The sequence below is a fragment of the Oncorhynchus nerka genome, linkage group LG2 (assembly GCF_034236695.1).
Source record: "Oncorhynchus nerka isolate Pitt River linkage group LG2, Oner_Uvic_2.0, whole genome shotgun sequence".
Classification (NCBI taxonomy): Eukaryota; Metazoa; Chordata; class Actinopteri; order Salmoniformes; family Salmonidae; genus Oncorhynchus; species Oncorhynchus nerka.
In genome coordinates, this window is record NC_088397.1 from 19,831,909 (window position 1) to 19,848,385 (window position 16,477).

The window sequence follows — 16,477 nt, forward strand, 5'->3', positions numbered from 1 at the left end:
GAGACACAGCCAGGAGAGTGAATAAGAGATACAGACAGGAGAGTGAATAAGAGATACAAAAAGGAGAGTGGAGAGAGAGACAGACAAGAGAGTGGAGAGAGAGACAGACAGGAGAGTGAATAAGAGAGAGACAGGAGAGTGGAGAGCGAGACAAACAGGAGAGTGGAGAGAGAGACAAACAGGAGGTGAGAGAGAGACAGGGGAGTGGTGTGAGAGACATACAAGAGAGTGGAGAGACACAGCCAGGAGAGTGGAGAGAGAAAGACAGGAGAGTAGAGAGAGACGAGATAGTGGAGACAGACAGACAGGAGAGTGAATAAGAGCAACAGACAGGAGTGGAGAGAGAGCAGAAAATAGAGATGGTGAGTGAGGGGAGGTAGAATGAAAGAGAGCAGATCAGAGATCACAGAGAGGTAGAGCAGAAAGAAAGCAGATCAGAGCACAGAGATAGAGAGCGAGCGAGGGAGAGAGAGAGAGAGAGAGTGAGCCCAGTAGCAGCAGCAGCAACCATCTCTGAGAGTTGTGGCAGCAGAACTGGTGTGTCTCCTCAAGCCTCTGTTGCCTTTTATATCCTGTTCCTCATACAGTCTAGTCCTGACGCTCTGGCTTTTACCCTTCCCTTCCCCGGGAGCACCAGCATGAATATATTATTATCAACACAAAGGCCTGCTTATTGTTTATGAATTACCAGCCTTCCTGGCAACAAAGGCTATTTTCATAAGAAAACTCCATTTCATTTCAGCTCCAATTTGATTACCAGTGAAAGAAAAGGAGCCCTTTGGTCGAACCCCCAAAGGATTGTTCTTTTTTATTCATGCCCATTGAATTGGGCTTTATTGCTTTTCTTTACAGAGCTGACGTGGAAAGCTTTTAGAGTAAACCATTGACTAAAAATTATTGCTCTGCTATTTTGTACAATAACAGAGTCTAAGAGAAGAGCATTCAGTCTTTGCCCGTCCTTTGTCGTTTTTCCTCCCTTTCTCTCTTTTTTTTGTTGAAAATTGCAAAGGCTGGAAATTAATGACAGGGCTGTGGAGAGAGAGAGAGAGAGAGAGAGAGAGAGAGAGAGAGAGAGAGAGAGAGAGAGAGAGAGAGAGAGAGAGAGAGAGAGACTAGCTCTGGCTTCTACAATACATGTCAAATCTAAATGATCACTAGTCATTGAACAGAGCCAGTGTAAAGAAGCCAGGAACAAGTCGAGGAGTGTGTGTATATATATGCACATGGAGGGTGTACCCAGCTGATTGATTCAGGCCTCTAAAAATAAAGACATCTTGATGGTTTCAGAGCTGCCCAAATGGCTGAGGCCCATTGTAAGATGGCTGCAGTGACTTGCTGTCACTTTCATTCTGTACAGAACTATTGATGGCAGACAATCTGCTGCTCTCAACCTAGACAATATCCCCTATTGCCTTAGGACTATGGGGCTGTGTAGGTGGATGGAGGGAGCTGACAAGACTACCATTACACTATGGGCATACTGTAAGACTTGAACACTTGACTTGACCCAAAGGCCTAAGCTATCATGAGGATGATATAACAGATGTGTAGAACTTCCTCACCTAGCAGTTTCCATAATGCCTGTATAATAACAGTTCATTGACTATCTTTATTTTTCACACGTGTTGGACGTTACATCAGCTCTGTGGTGGGCAGAACTCAGACTGGGCTGAAAAGGGACAGATCGCAGCAGGAACAATTACTGATCTTTGCCATATGAGTGTTGAATGCATGTGAGAGATACACTTTCCATTTTTGCCAGCTACCTCACCTGCTCCACCCCCTGCCGTTCAGTTGAGTGTAGGACTGTGTCCCAAATCCAATAGTCTATAATAGCTCCCTAATGTCTCATCCTCTCCATCTGCACTGAAACAAACTGGATGACAGGTGAAAGCTACTTCCTGGTAATCTTCCAGGATAGTGCTTTCACCCAGTCTTTGTTTTCACATAAAATATGAAAGGAGGCAAGGAGATGCAGCCACTTTAGACTATTGGACACCTTAGGTCAGAGATCTTGTCTCTCTGTGATCTTTGTCATAATCTTCGCCCAAGGCTTAAACAAAAACAGGCTTCAGCCTACTTAAGATCATCCAGTTGTTTCCTAACTCTAAAAGGTACCAGGTACAGTAGGCTGGTCCACACTCAATCCCCTTGTTCCCATACTCATTATGAACCCCTCCTGGCACATCCAAGCGATCACCGCGTTTGATCTGCACTCTAAAAAAGATACATTAGATGCTCTTTTCCATTTTTCTGCAGCGCTTTTGTGTTTGTGTAAGAATATTTAACGGTAGACAAAAGGTGACTTATCAATTATTCATTCACCATCAAGGCCCAGGCTGGCATTCTGAAAGGAGCTGACATTTCAGACTTTCCACCAACATCTGCAAAATTATATCCTTTCCATTGTAAGTCAATGAAGTAGAGTCATCGCCCCCATAAAAGGCAGTAAATTGCCTTGTCACTTTAATAAGGCCATTTTTATACAACCTCCACTCTCTCCAATGCCTGCTGCTATGAAGGGACTGAATATGCAGCACTATCGCTTTTCAGTTCACTGCTTTTGTCTTTCTATGGCTGGCATATGCATGTCTTTTAGAATGATAGAAATAAAGACTAGACAGAGGAACCAGGAAGTAGTCTAGATATGGAAGCCAACATTGGGAGTTTCATTCAGCTACTTCGTGAAGAACTGAAACTTAGTCTAATTCCCAGACAACTCTGATATCACTCCTTGCGGAGGTGAAAACATGTCTGGAAATCAGCATAATCTGTCAGTTCAAGACATGGGGTATTATTCACCTCCCATGCATTGAAAACAGAGCCTGTCTGGATTGAGCACCAGCCAGGAGAACAGCACTGTGAGAAACTGTCATGCAGAAACAACCACCATTGAACCCCGGCCACAGTCTCTGCTTTAGTGAAACCGTAGAGACAGACTACTAGTTAAGATCCTCATCAGTTCTTAATGCAGAACAGAGATCCAGTGCTATTCTAATCAGGGGCAGACAGGTAACATTTAGCCTCTGCTGTCTGTCTAGTGGGCAGGCCACCACCACTGGCTGCTCCCGAGCTTTGTCCTCATGTAAATGTCTACGAGATGTCATTCTCTCTCCAAATGTCATCCCTCGCTTCTGGACAAACAAAAGGAAGGAAGGAGGAAGCGTTCAGCCCCATCCGTCCGACTACGTATCCCCGCGCTCTGCTCCGACGGGGTGTCCGCCCGGCGATTAGATCTCCCACAATTCCGTTGTCTCTGTGGACCTGTGAGGCTTTATGATTCAGACCGCTTTGTTTGTTATAATGGTGTTGGGAGTGGAGGCTGCTGTGGTGGTGTGTTGTTGGGGAAACAGTAGAACTAGCCTCTGTGAGCTGAATAGATTCATTGTTACATCCGAGTTGTATCCGTTTTACTTTTTTCACTGCTCTTAAAATGGCATCTTTTCTTTATGATACAGAGAGATGATTGAATAGATTTCACTTACAGGGACAGGCAACTCCAGTCTTGGATGGACACAGTGTGTGCAGGTTTTTATTCCAGCCCAGCTCTAATGCACCTGACCAAACTAAACCGGCAACCATGATGAGATGATATTTGAATCAAGTGTGCCAGACAGTGCAGGGTTGGAACAAAACTATCCCAACTGAGCATCAAACCATCAAAGGGTTAAATGATGCTCCCATTCGTCAGACACATACTGTACTCTTCCACAATGGCTTCAATCACAGCCAAAACCTTTATTCTCTCTTCACTCTCTCCCTTCAGCCCAAACCTGGATTACTGTGAAACAATGAGGCTGTGGGCAGGAGGACAGTCACAATGGTGGAATTAACGTGGGGGGACTTGCCGCCGGCTTATGCCAAGACAAAAGGTGGGCACAACAGTCAACGGTTTCCAGCCGTTTGAATACCCTCCCCTCTCTCTCTCCACATAAAGGAAGCTTTGTCACATGGACCCTCCACAATAGAATGGGCTTCGCTCAGGCCAGATACGCCACATTGCCAACAGAACACTAGGACGCAACCTCACCTGATGGTACAGTGCCGAAACCTGTGGAACAACAGGGCTAGTTGTACCTACAGTTGGTAACTGTGTTGAGAGGTGCAATGACTGAGGGGTCAAAAAACAATTGCATACTTTTTATAATAAGGCTGTAACATAACAAAAAAGGGGTCTGAATACTTTCCAAAGGCACAGCTCCTCTTCTGTCCTAACTTGTTGCCCCAGAAGACTAAATAAAGTAGTGCAGAATAATGTCTTACATTATACTGTGCGCATGGAAACGTGGTCAACGTCACCATTCCTGGACTGTTTATAGTACATTTTCACCTGAATCTACCACTGACAGGTATCCAATGATAACTGTCTGATTCATTTGAAGATAAAGTGACAGCACTTTGCAGGACAAAGGCTCCATCACTTTTAGGTCATTTAGCAGACACTGTTATGCAGAGGCAACGTACAGCCAGTGCTTTCAACTAAGATGGGTACAACAACATGTCAGTCATCGCAAGTATTCAGATACACACGAGATTCAGTTTACTGGTTTAATTCAGAGACGAGTTGAGAAGAGAGAGAGAGACGAAGAGGTAATAAATAGAGGATATGGGAGGTTTTCACTGAACAATAGACTTAACGAGGGAGAATGTCACTGAACAATAGACTTAAGGAGGGAGGTTTTCACTGAACAATAGACTTAACGAGGGAGAATGTCACCGAACAATAGACTTAAGGAGGGAGGTTTTCACTGAACAATAGACTTAAGGAGGGAGGTTTTCACTGAACAATAGACTTGAGGGAGGTTTTCACTGAACAATAGACTTAAGGAGGGAGAATGTCACTGAACAATAGACTTGAGGGAGGTTTTTAACTGAACAATAGACTTGAGGGAGGTTTTCACTGAACAATAGACTTGAGGGAGAATGTCACTGAACAATAGACTTAAGGAGGGAGGTTTTTAACTGAACAATAGACTTAAGGGGGGAGGTTTTTAACTGAACAATAGACTTGAGGAGGGAGGTTTTTAACTGAACAATAGACTTGAGGAGGGAGGTTTTTAACTGAACAATAGACTTAAGGAGGGAGGTTTTTAACTGAACAATAGACTTAAGGATTGCATAATACACTTCAGTCAATTTCATTTAAATACATAAATTACAGACATAATATAGAATCTGAAATAGTTAGATAAGTAGTTTACATTAGTGTTCATCATTGGAATCAATATTGCATTGGAATATTTGACCTATTTTAAACTGAAGAGCCTGAAAGAGATATAAGCTGCTATCATGGAATAGTTTCCCCAAGGCACATTTCATGATATTAATTTGAGACGCTACATTTAGTTTCTGTACAAATCATAGGTGACAAAGAAGTAGAAATACAGTGTTTTCAGGAAAGCATTAAAATAGAAAGTCCATTATCCAGTAAAACAACAGTAACAAACAAGAAATAGGTCATCCAGAATACTTCAAATCATCATCAGAAAGCTAGAAAAATCACCTGAAAACGTTCCAGTATTGGATTGCTAAGGTTTCCATGGAAACATGCAGAATGAGCTAGAGGTTATGCTGTTCTGTGTGTTGGCCATAGGTTCCTTACAAGGCTCAGAGGAATGGGCAGGGAGATGCTCCAGAGTGGGGTAAGAGGGTGGGGGTGTTGAGGAGCTTGGCAGCAGGGTAATGGAGGCAGTGACAAAATCATCACCTGTCAAAATTGTCTGGGTTGCATCTCAATAGTCTACCGTGGCTACCTTTCCTCATCTTTCATCTGCATAAAACTGGACAGGTGGAAGGAAATCCCTTTGTAGGCACTAGGGACCTACTGCACATATCAGTGCAGATCAACAAAGATGAGAAGAGCAAACCAGGTATCTTCACTAGCGTGATTGTTCCAGCCCCTTTCCAATCCCAGATCAACACAGAGGTCGGAGGTCCATGCCGCAGCCAATAGTCTTCCAGAGTGATTCAGGGACGCTATGTTGCATTTTCATTGGCTGTTTTGACTTTGGACCACACCCAGTCTCTTACAACAGTGACAGATCAGTGTTCCACAGTGTCAGTTCACAGTGTTACAGCAGATAGCTTTGTGGTTAACAATTTTGGTCCAGTCACGATGGAGCCCAAACCCAACCATGTTGATGCGATGTCACCCGAGTATTCACAGGTTGGTCTCGTCCCAGGTGGGGTCGTTCATGTTCTTCAGGACTCTCCTCAGGATCTTCTCCAGCTCCTTCCTGGCTTTCTGCTCTTCATCCAGGGTCCTCCTCATCTTCTTGTTGTCCTGTTTGGGGGGGGGAACAAAGATTGCCGCTGGATCTTAGAAAAGGGTCTAAATCGCACATGCCTGGAATGAACAGAGCTCTGGTTCTGGGATGTATATGCTTAGAGTTTTGTCATAGAAAGCCTCTAATTGATTCATTATGATGCTGATGCTGTATGACTGACATGCTATTTGATGTGACGGCTTCAGAGAATGCTAAAACGTGCCAACTCCCCTGAACGCTCACCTGTTTTAGCTCCTGCACTTCATCCTTCAGCCCATACACCGTGTCTACTAGAGTCCTAAGGCAGACAGACATGTTAGTTAACAAACCCAACCACAGCTCACCATTATCAATAAACCCCATTAGGGAACATATAAACGTCTGAAGTGAAGAGTTCTCCCAATCTAACGCACTGGTAGTTCAGGGAGGAATGTAGTGCTTACTTCTCCTCTATGACAGTCTGTCCGTTGCTCTTGGTCTCCTCCACGATGATCTTCTCCTCCTCAGGGAAGAGCATGTGCAGACCTGACTTCTCTCTGGATCCTGATTGGTAAAACAAGACCGTCAGCAGAGCACATTGGTCGATGGACGGGATGACTTATTGACTGATTGAGGGAGGGTGACCTTTCCGTAGAGGTTTGACACACTAAGGCTGTAGCTCAATAGTTCAAACTAGCCTCTTCTCCTTGTGTGCTGTCCCCCCTGATCACAGTCCTTTATAGTAGCCCTTTCAGTTATCAGCGGCAATGAAGGAAAAGATGACAAGGAGGCCATTTTAGAGTATTAGGACACCCCCCAAACCAGATTCAGATAAGCGGCCTGTCAAAGGGGTCCTGTGGAGGGATCAGGACAGGTGTGGTAGAGGAGGAGAACTTGACCTGGCAAATCAAGTCTCCCTCTCATCTACCATTTATCCATACAGGAGATTCCATTGAGATTCAATATCGCTGTTCTCCAAGGGAGATCTAAGCTATGACAGCAGCATATTAACTCATCATTTTAATGATTGTAACATGACACCAGGTCATTTGAAGCCGTTAATAGTTGAGAACAGAAGGGAGGCTGAGGAGCATTTCCTTTGTCCACAGAGGTCTTTTGATGGGAGAAGAGGGTGTGTGCGTGTATACTACCGTTAAAAAGTTTGGGGTCACTTAGAAAAGTCCTTGTTTTTAACTTCAAATTGATCAGAAATACAGTGTAGACATTGTTAATGTTGTAAATGACTATTGTAGCCGGAAACGGCCAATTTTTTATGGAATATCTAGAGGCCCGTTATCAGCAACCATCAATCGTGTTCCAATGGCAAGTTGTGTTAACTAATCCAAGTTTATCATTTTTAAAAAGGCTAATTGAGCATTATAAAACCCTTTTGCAATTATGTTAGCACAGCTAAAAACTGTTCTGATTAAAGAAGCAATAGAAAACTCGTCTTCTTTAGGCTAGTTGAGTATCTGGAGCATCAGCATGTGGGTTTGATTACAGGCTCAAATGGCCAGAAACAAATGACTTTCTTCTGAAACTCGTCAGTCTATTCTTGTGGGAAATTAAGGCTATTCCATGGGAGAAATTGCCAAGAAACTGAAGATCTTGTACAACGCTGTGTACTACTCCCTTCACAGAACAGTGCAAACTGTCTAACCAGTAGTGCATGCATGCATGAATACATACAGTGCCTTGCAAAAGTGTTTTGTTGCCTTACAACCTGGAAGTAAAATAGATTTTTGTTTCCCAGTCCCTGCCGATGAAAAACATCCCCACAGCATGATGCTGCCGCCACCATGCTTCACTGTGGGGATGGTGTTCTCAAGGTGATGAGAAGTGTTGGGTTTGTGCCAGACATAGCGTTTTCCTTCATAGCCAAAAAGCTACATTTTAGTGTCATCTGACCAGAGTACCTTCTTCCATATGTTTGGAAAGTCTCCCACATGCCTTTTGGCTTTTTTCTGGACACACTTCCATAAAGCCCAACTCTGTGGAGTGTACAGCTTAAAGTGATCCAATGGACAGATACTCCAATCTCTGCTGTGGTGCTTTGTAGTTCCTTCAGGGTTATTTTTGGTCTCTTTGTTTCCTTCCTTTCCTTTTTTTATTTTATTTTTATAACCCAACCCTGAGCTGTACTTCTCCACAACTTTGTCCCCGACCTGTTTGGAGAGCTCCTTGGTCTTCATAGTTCCACTTGCTTGGTGGTGCCCCTTGCTTAGTGGTGTTGCAGACTCTGGGGCCTTTCAGAACAGGTGTATGTATACTGAGATCATGTGACCCTTAGATTGCACACAGGTGGACTTTAACTAATTCTGTGACTTCTGAAGGTAATTGGTTGCACCAGATCTTATTTAGGGGCTTCATAGCAAAAAGGGGGTGAATACATATGCACGCACTTTGCCGTTTGTTGTTGTTTTAAACAAGCTATTTTTTCCAATACATGAAACATTTGCGTATTTGGACTATTGTGTGTACATCCAATACATGAAACATTTGCGTACTGAATGTGGCCTGGCCAGCAATGGGGTTCCAAAACTACGATGAAATAAAATCATATTTCAAAATAAAATAGTTTATTAAAAAAGGTGTGGGGGAGCGGGATATATGGGAGGAGCGACTGTAGCTCTTACGAGAAACGGAGGAGGTCCTGTAACTACTGGCGGTCCAAATACTGTCATAATCCGAGTCCTCTGATAGGTCAGACCAGGGCTCGGTCCCTCTGGACAGGCTGCTACGGCAACCTATAGTGTCCGCACTGGACCGGTCAACTGGCTCGGCCAGCACGTGGTTATGCATCAAATCAGTACCCTGCCATGCTGGAACGAGGAGGGGGGGTGGATCAAACCATACGGAACGAGGAGGGGGAGTGGATCAAACCATAATAAAGCGGTGTGGGGGGGGGGGGGAATAATTGTTGAGGTGGGTTGTGGAGAGAGGGATCCATAATAATAGGACAAATAATATACACGTATATTTAAAATGAGGAGGGATGGTGGGGTTATGGATGCAAATATATATATATTTTTTTAAAGGGAGAGGACACAAAATAGACAAACCAAAAGGAGGAGGAACAGAGCAGAGAATAACAGAATGCAAAGGGGATGAGGGGAGAGAAAAGAAACAGGAGAGAACATAGTTAGAGAGGAGACAACACTGAACTATGAGTAGCAATAGACTAAAAGGACAGTTGAATCTAAACAGCTATACTCTAAAGAGCATTTATCCAGAACCTGTGAAGTCTTAGAACTAATCTGGACATGGTTCATGTTAGTACAGAAATAAAAGACAGGCTTCGGAGAAGTCAAATGACACCAAAGACTAGTTGGTATTGGTTGAAGTATTGAGTCTCTGACAGGTTGTGTGTTTGCGGCGTAGTCTTACTTGAGTTGAGTGTCTGTCGTGTTTTGGCGCTGGTGCAGTAGGCCTCGATCACTTTCAGGATCTGGGCATCCTCCTCCAGAGCTGCAGTACTCTTCCTGGTAGCAAAGTCCTCATCTGAAGGTTTCCTCTCAGGCTTACGTTTAGGCAGCAGCTTCTTCATACTCTTAGGACTTTTACTCAGATCCTAGAGAGGGAGATAAAAGGAGGAAGAGAGAGGCTCTCTTAGAACCCTAGAGGTGGGCTATTTTACTCAGATCCTAGAGAGGGAGATAAAAGGAGGAAGAGAGAGGCTCTCTTAGAACCCTAGAGGTGGGCTATTATATTGATAAAGGCATCATCTCTAGAAACGGACTATTACTGTTTGGAACCTATTCCCTCTTACACGAAAGGCCCAGGACCATACCTCTTTATAGCAGAGTGCTGCCGAGGGCTTGAGTGGGGGCGCGGGGCGGAGGCAGCTGAGGCTCCAGGGTTTGGGGGTGCTGGGGGGCTCCAGGGGACCCCACATGGGGGGGGTTTGAGGGACCCCGTGGGAGGAGGGGTGGGGTAAGGTGTGGTAGGCAGGGCCCGCAGATACACCCCTACTCTCTGAGTGTCTGGAGGGGGTCAGGGGATGGGACGGGAGCTGGGGGAGAGAGAACAGAGGGAAGAAGTTTAAGACGGGTACAAAAAAAAAAAAGGTATATCATATATACAGAAGCATTTCTTGGAGTGAAATGATGCTTACTGCGTTCATTACCAAGTGGGAAGGTGGTAACCGATTAATCGTTGTGGCCGATTAATTAGGGCCAATTTCAAGTTTCATAAATCGGCCGCCGATTTAGGCCGATTAAATTGCAATCCACGAGGAAACTGCGTGGCAGGCTGACCACTTGTTACATGAGCGCAGCGTCAAAAGGAGGCAAGGTAAGTTGCTAGCTAGCATTAAACTTATCTTATAAAAAACAAACTTCACATAACTACATATGTTTTTTTCATTTAATTTTTTTATTTCACCTTTATTTAACCAGGTAGGCTAGTTGAGAACAAGTTCTTATTTGCAACTGCGACCTGGCCAAGATAAAGCAAAGCAGTTCGACACATACAACGACACAGAGTTACACATGGAGTAAACAATTAACAAGTCAATAACACAGTAGAAAAAGAGTCTATATACAGTGTGCAAAAGGCATGAGGGGGTAGGCGAATAATTACAATTTTGCAGATTAACACTGGAGTGATAAATGATCAGATGGTCATGTACAGGTAGAGATACTGGTGTGCAAAAGAGCAGAAAAGTAAATAAATATAAACAGTATGGGGATGAGGTAGGTAAAATTGGGTGGGCTATTTACCGATAGACTATGTACAGCTGCAGCCATCGGTTAGCTGCTCAGATAGCTGATGTTTGAAGTTGGTGAGGGAGATAAAAGTCTCCAACTTCAGCGATTTTTGCAATTCGTTCCAGTCACAGGCAGCAGAGAACTGGAACGAAAGGCGGCCAAATGAGGTGTTGGCTTGAGGGATGATCAGTGAGATACACCTGCTGGAGCGCGTGCTACGGGTGGGTGTTGCCATCATGACCAGTGAACTGAGATAAGGCAGAGCTTTACCTAGCATGGACTTGTAGATGACCTGGAGCCAGTGGGGCTGGCGACTAATATGTAGCGAGGGCCAGCCGACTAGAGCATACAGGTCGCAGTGGTGGGTGGTATAAGGTGCTTTAGTAACAAAACGGATGGCACGGTGATAAACTGCATCCAGTTTGCTGAGTAGAGTACTGGAAGCTATTTTGTAGATGACATCGCCGAAGTCGAGGATCGGTAGGATAGTCAGTTTTACTAGGGTAAGTTTGGCGGCGTAAGTGAAGGAGGCTTTGTTGCGGAATAGAAAGCCGACTCTAGATTTGATTTTAGATTGGAGATGTTTGATAAGAGTCTGGAAGGAGAGTTTACAGTTAGCCAGACACCTAGGTACTTATAGATGTCCACATATTCTAGGTCGGAACCATGATATTACTAGGTTAACTAGCTTGCCCTGCGTTGCATATAATCAATGCGGTGCCTGTTTATTTATTATCGACTCACAGCCTATTTCAACTTCACCAAACGGGTGATGATTTAACAAAAGCGCATTTAAGAAAAAAGCACATTCGTTGCACAAATGTACCCAACCATAAACGTCAATTCCTTTCTTAAAATCAATACATAGAAGTATATATTTTTTTTAACCTGCATATTTAGTTCAAATAAATGCATGTTAGCAGGCAATATTAACTAGGGAAATTGTGTCACTTCTCTTGCGTTCAGTGCACCTGGCTCATAGCGAACGGTGTTTCTTCCTAACAAAGACCGTAATTAATTTGCCAGAATTGTATGTAATTATGACATAACATTGAAGGTTGTACAATGTAACAGCAATATTTAGACTTACGGTTGCCACCCGTTAGATAAAATACAGAATGGTTCTGTATTTCACTGAAAGAATAAACGTTTTGTTTTCTAAATGATAGTTTCCAGATTTGACCATTATTAATGTCTAAGGCTCGTATTTCTGTGTGTTTATTATAATTAAGTCTATGATTTGATAGAGCAGTCTGACTGAGCGGTGGTAGGCAGCAGCAGGTTCGTAAGCATTCAAACAGCACTTTAGTGCATTTTGCAAGCAGCTCTTAGCAATGCTTGAGGCAAAGCGCAATTTATGACTTCAAGTCTATCAACTCCCGAGATTAGGCTGGCAATACTGAAGTACCAATAAGAACATCCAATAGTCAAAAGGTATATGAAATACAAATAGTTGACGCGTCATAATTCCTATAACTACAACCCAAAACTTCTTAACTGGGAATATTGAACCACCAGCTTTCATATGTTCTCATGTTCTGAGCAAGGAACTTAAACGTTAGCTTTTTTTACATGGAACATATTGCACTTTTACTTTCTTCTCCAACACTTTGTTTTTGCATTATTTAAACCAAATTGAACATGTTTCATTATTTATTTGAGACTAAATAGATTTCATTTATGTACTAAGTTAAAATAAAATGGTTCATTGTTCATTCAGTATTGTTGTAATTGTCATTATTATAAATATATATTACAAAAAATTTAAAAAATCATACAAAAAAAAATTCCTCCAATAATCGGTTTCGGTTTCAGCGTTGAAAAATCATAACCGGTCGACCTCTAGTAATAACCAGTTGTAAATAAGAGTTGGATGCATTCAAGTGCTTTGAACTCTGAGAATCGCTGCCTGGCTAACGGGCAAACAATCTGCTTCAACCATAAATTAAAAGAACAGCTAGCAAGCTTGTAAACAAATTATCGTGTTCAAAAACTATATTAATAGATTATTTATAAAAAGTAATGTTTTATTGTTGCATTTAACTGCCGAAAAAACTATAACAGAGGTCATTTCCTCAGTATGTGACATCAAAGTTCAACATGTGGGAGAGGTCCGTGATGATAGACGAGTTTCCCACTAAGGGGGGCATTCAGATGGATATTTCCCAGTGGTATGGTCATATTTACAAATGTACAAGATGTTATGAACGCAGCATTATCTTTCCCATTCATTTGGGATTTAAACCTGCAAATATCCTAATCCATGTACCTGGATCTACACAAGAAAAATGTCAGACAAATGTCGATACCCTTCCCTTTAACTGACAGTCAGACTGGAGAGGTTGGGGGTGTTACCGTGTGGCAGGGGACAGACTGGGGCTTGGCGGTGGGTGTGGTCATGATCACGGAGGGGGCGTTTCTGATCTGAGTGTGTCTCGACAGATGCTCCACCCACTCCTGCAAATCCTGCTGGTTGTTACACACCACCTGCATCCGCTCACACGTACTGCCTGTAACACACACAGTCTTGTTTAACTAACCTTGTGGGGACACAATTTATTCCCATTCAAAATTATATTTTTGCCGAACCCCTAACCTCAACCCCCTAGAAATAGCCTTTTTCCTTCGGATCCCCACAAGTATAGTTAAACATGTCCACACACACACACGTGTGTGTTTACAGACATTACCCTTAATTTGAGCTGTTTAAACTCCACTAGTAAAATAACTGTAAACGTACCTGATATTTCGAAAGCGTTTTTGACCAACTCACAATCTTCTATCCTTGAGATAATCATTCCTGTCAATGGCAGCTTATCCTTTAAAGCAAATCAACAAACAAGTTACACAAACCTTCAGTGTTTACACACTTAAGGGCACTATAAAATCAGTTAGATTTTTGCCTGATTCAGTTTCTTCTTTTTTTGGGGGGGGGGGGGGGGGGGCCCAAAGCATGATGTTCTAAGTCCGTAACAATGCTTAAACCACATCAGGAGACCACTTGGTCTGGGGGAAAAAATATATTTTTTAAATAGATTTTGGGGTGTAATTACCCTTTAACTGCTCACTAGCCAGAGATAGTTGTTTGGTTAGGATGCTTCTGTAGCACTCATGTGATTGCAAAGTCTGCAAAACAAATGGCCACTGGATTGATGCAAATAGTCATGATATAATTCTGCCAGGTAGGCATATGCTACCTTGTAGTCAAATGGTCAAATACGAAAAAAATCCCTCCACAATTTTTTCTGGTTGCTAAAATTCCAAGTTCGCCTAATTTCAGTTTGTGACAAAACAAGCAGTGTAGAGAATCATTGTACCATCTAAACCGCTGTGAAATATATTTTCCATAACCAACAATATAGTATTTTCAGCTGTTTGAAGCTGGTGTACAAAACCGAAAGTAAAAAAACTTTTTTTTTTAATTAAAAAAAACTTACCGGGAAGCATAGAAATAGCACACATAGAACAGGTATACCTCTTCTTAGACATGCTTTCAATGAGATTGACAATCTATAACTCACATTTCTATGTCAATTTGGTTGGGTCACGCAAAAAGTCACATATTGTAGCTTTAACATTTAACTGAGAAGGTTTTTGGGAAAGCCTAGCATCAACCAGAAGACAGTTGGCAAAACATTAGCGATTATGCTAATGACTACAATAAGTGGTAGACAAACAGGCACACAGGCATTCCTGTGCCGTTGCCTCTTCAGAAAGTTGAAGGAAAATATGAATCACTGATATATTTTATTTATGTCATGATAATCTTGGGCAAATGAATAACTTTCAAAACATTTAGTGGATTTCCTACTAAATTCAATACATTTTTGAATATTGTTGAGATTCGTTTTAACATCTCGATTTCAGGATTCCGTCAGGTTCTCCACAAAGCAGAATCTAATCTATAGGGCCCTAAATTTTAACAAAGGACAGAGCGAGAACGAGAGAGAGAGAGATCCCGACCTGGTAGATGAATCCACTCATTCTGGAGCTGGCAGACAGCAGTAGGAGAACATTTGGGAAGAGCAGGAGGTAGCGTTCACTCTTCTCCTAAAGAAGACAAACACACACTGTTAAGACGTTCCTGGGTGTAGATTATAGATGCGCGTCTTACCTCTGATCCGTGTGTGTGGCAGAGTGTGTGTGACATGTACAGGACAGGGCCCAGGGTTCTGATGTCATCTCCCTCCCAGCGTCTGATCGTCTCAGTTAGAATCTGCAGCTCCAGCTCCTTACGTTTCCTCACCTCCTGACACTGAGCCTGAAGCCATGGAGACACAAACACACACAAATAAAAGGAAGCTGTTTTAGAGTATTGAATCCCAATCGATGTGAGAGAGACAGTGAGCGAGAAACACACACACACACGGAAGATCCAGGCTTGCATAGAAGCCCAAGCCAGGGCACCAAGACACAGAACAGCAGAGCCAAATTGTGGAGCTCAGAGCCAGGCTAAAGCTTTCCCTCAGCCCAGGATTAGCAAAACTGCACTGCCTGCACACATCAACAAGACAGAGACTATTTAACATGTGAATTTATCCCTGAATAACACTGGAATCCATATACGCTAGTACTCAAACGTTTGGGGTCACTTAGAAATGTCCTTGTTTTTTAAAGAAAAGCACATTTTTTGCCCATTAAAATAACATCAAATTGATCAGAAATACAGTGCAGACATTGTTAATGTTGTAAATGACTATTGTAGCTGGAAACAGCTGATTTTTAATGGAATATCTACAGAGGCCCGTTATCAGCAACCATCACTCGTGTTCCAACGGCACGTTGTGTTAGCTAATCCAAGTTTATCATTTTAAAAGGCTAATTGATCATTAGAAAACCCTTTTGCAATTATGTTAGCACAGCTGAAAACTGTTAGGCTGATTGTATCTGAAGCATCAGCATTTGTGGGTTCGATTACAGGCTCAAAATGGCCAGAAACAAAACTTTTTTCTGAAACTTGTCAGTCTATTCTGGCAGCTTCATTAAATAGTACCTGCCAAACACCAGTCTCAACGTCAACAGTGAAGAGGCGACTCCGGGCTGCTGGTATTCTAGGCGGAGTTGAAAAAAAAAGCCATATTTCAGACTAGCTAATAAAAACAAAAGATTAAGATGGGCAAAAAAACACTGACACTGGACAGCATCCCTGAGTCACCTCTTCACTGTTAAAATGATCAACTTGGGTTAGCTAACATCGTGCCATTGCGACACAGGAGTGATGGTTGCTGATAATTGGCTTCTGTACGCCTATGGAGGCATTCCATTAAAATGTATGTACTGATAAAAAATTAACTGTTTCCAGCTACAATAGTCATTTACAACATTAACAATGTCTACACTGTATTTCTGATCAATGATGTTATTTTAAAATGGACAAAAAAAAAAAAAGTTGTTTTTCTTTAAAAAACAAGGACATTTCTAAGTGACCCCAAACTTTTGAACGGTAGTGTACATCATCAACAAGAGACATGTCAATGTAACCCTTCAACACTGCATAAGTCATTAAACGGAGACAGGAACGGT

At 42.5% G+C, this 16,477-nt stretch overlaps 1 protein-coding gene across 3 annotated transcripts in view; it reads right to left on the reverse strand.

Moving 5' to 3' along the window:
• Positions 1 to 4,534: 4,534 nt before the first annotated feature.
• The window catches only part of LOC115124762 (rho guanine nucleotide exchange factor 7-like), a 30,228-nt gene continuing 18,285 nt past the window's right edge, over positions 4,535 to 16,477 (reverse strand). For 2 of the 3 annotated variants that reach the window (XM_029654238.2, XM_029654237.2), the window contains 10 exons: positions 15,069 to 15,215; positions 14,918 to 15,004; positions 13,695 to 13,773; positions 13,310 to 13,464; positions 10,036 to 10,257; positions 9,633 to 9,816; positions 8,882 to 9,067; positions 6,710 to 6,809; positions 6,510 to 6,564; positions 4,535 to 6,283 (listed from right to left, as the gene is read on the reverse strand). In XM_029654238.2, coding sequence (XP_029510098.2) covers positions 6,161 to 6,283; positions 6,510 to 6,564; positions 6,710 to 6,809; positions 8,882 to 9,067; positions 9,633 to 9,816; positions 10,036 to 10,257; positions 13,310 to 13,464; positions 13,695 to 13,773; positions 14,918 to 15,004; positions 15,069 to 15,215 — 1,338 coding nt within the window. In that variant the 3' untranslated portion in view covers positions 4,535 to 6,160. The remainder of the gene's footprint in view (positions 6,284 to 6,509; positions 6,565 to 6,709; positions 6,810 to 8,881; positions 9,068 to 9,632; positions 9,817 to 10,035; positions 10,258 to 13,309; positions 13,465 to 13,694; positions 13,774 to 14,917; positions 15,005 to 15,068; positions 15,216 to 16,477) is intronic. The other variant, XM_029654239.2, reaches the window with a different exon arrangement.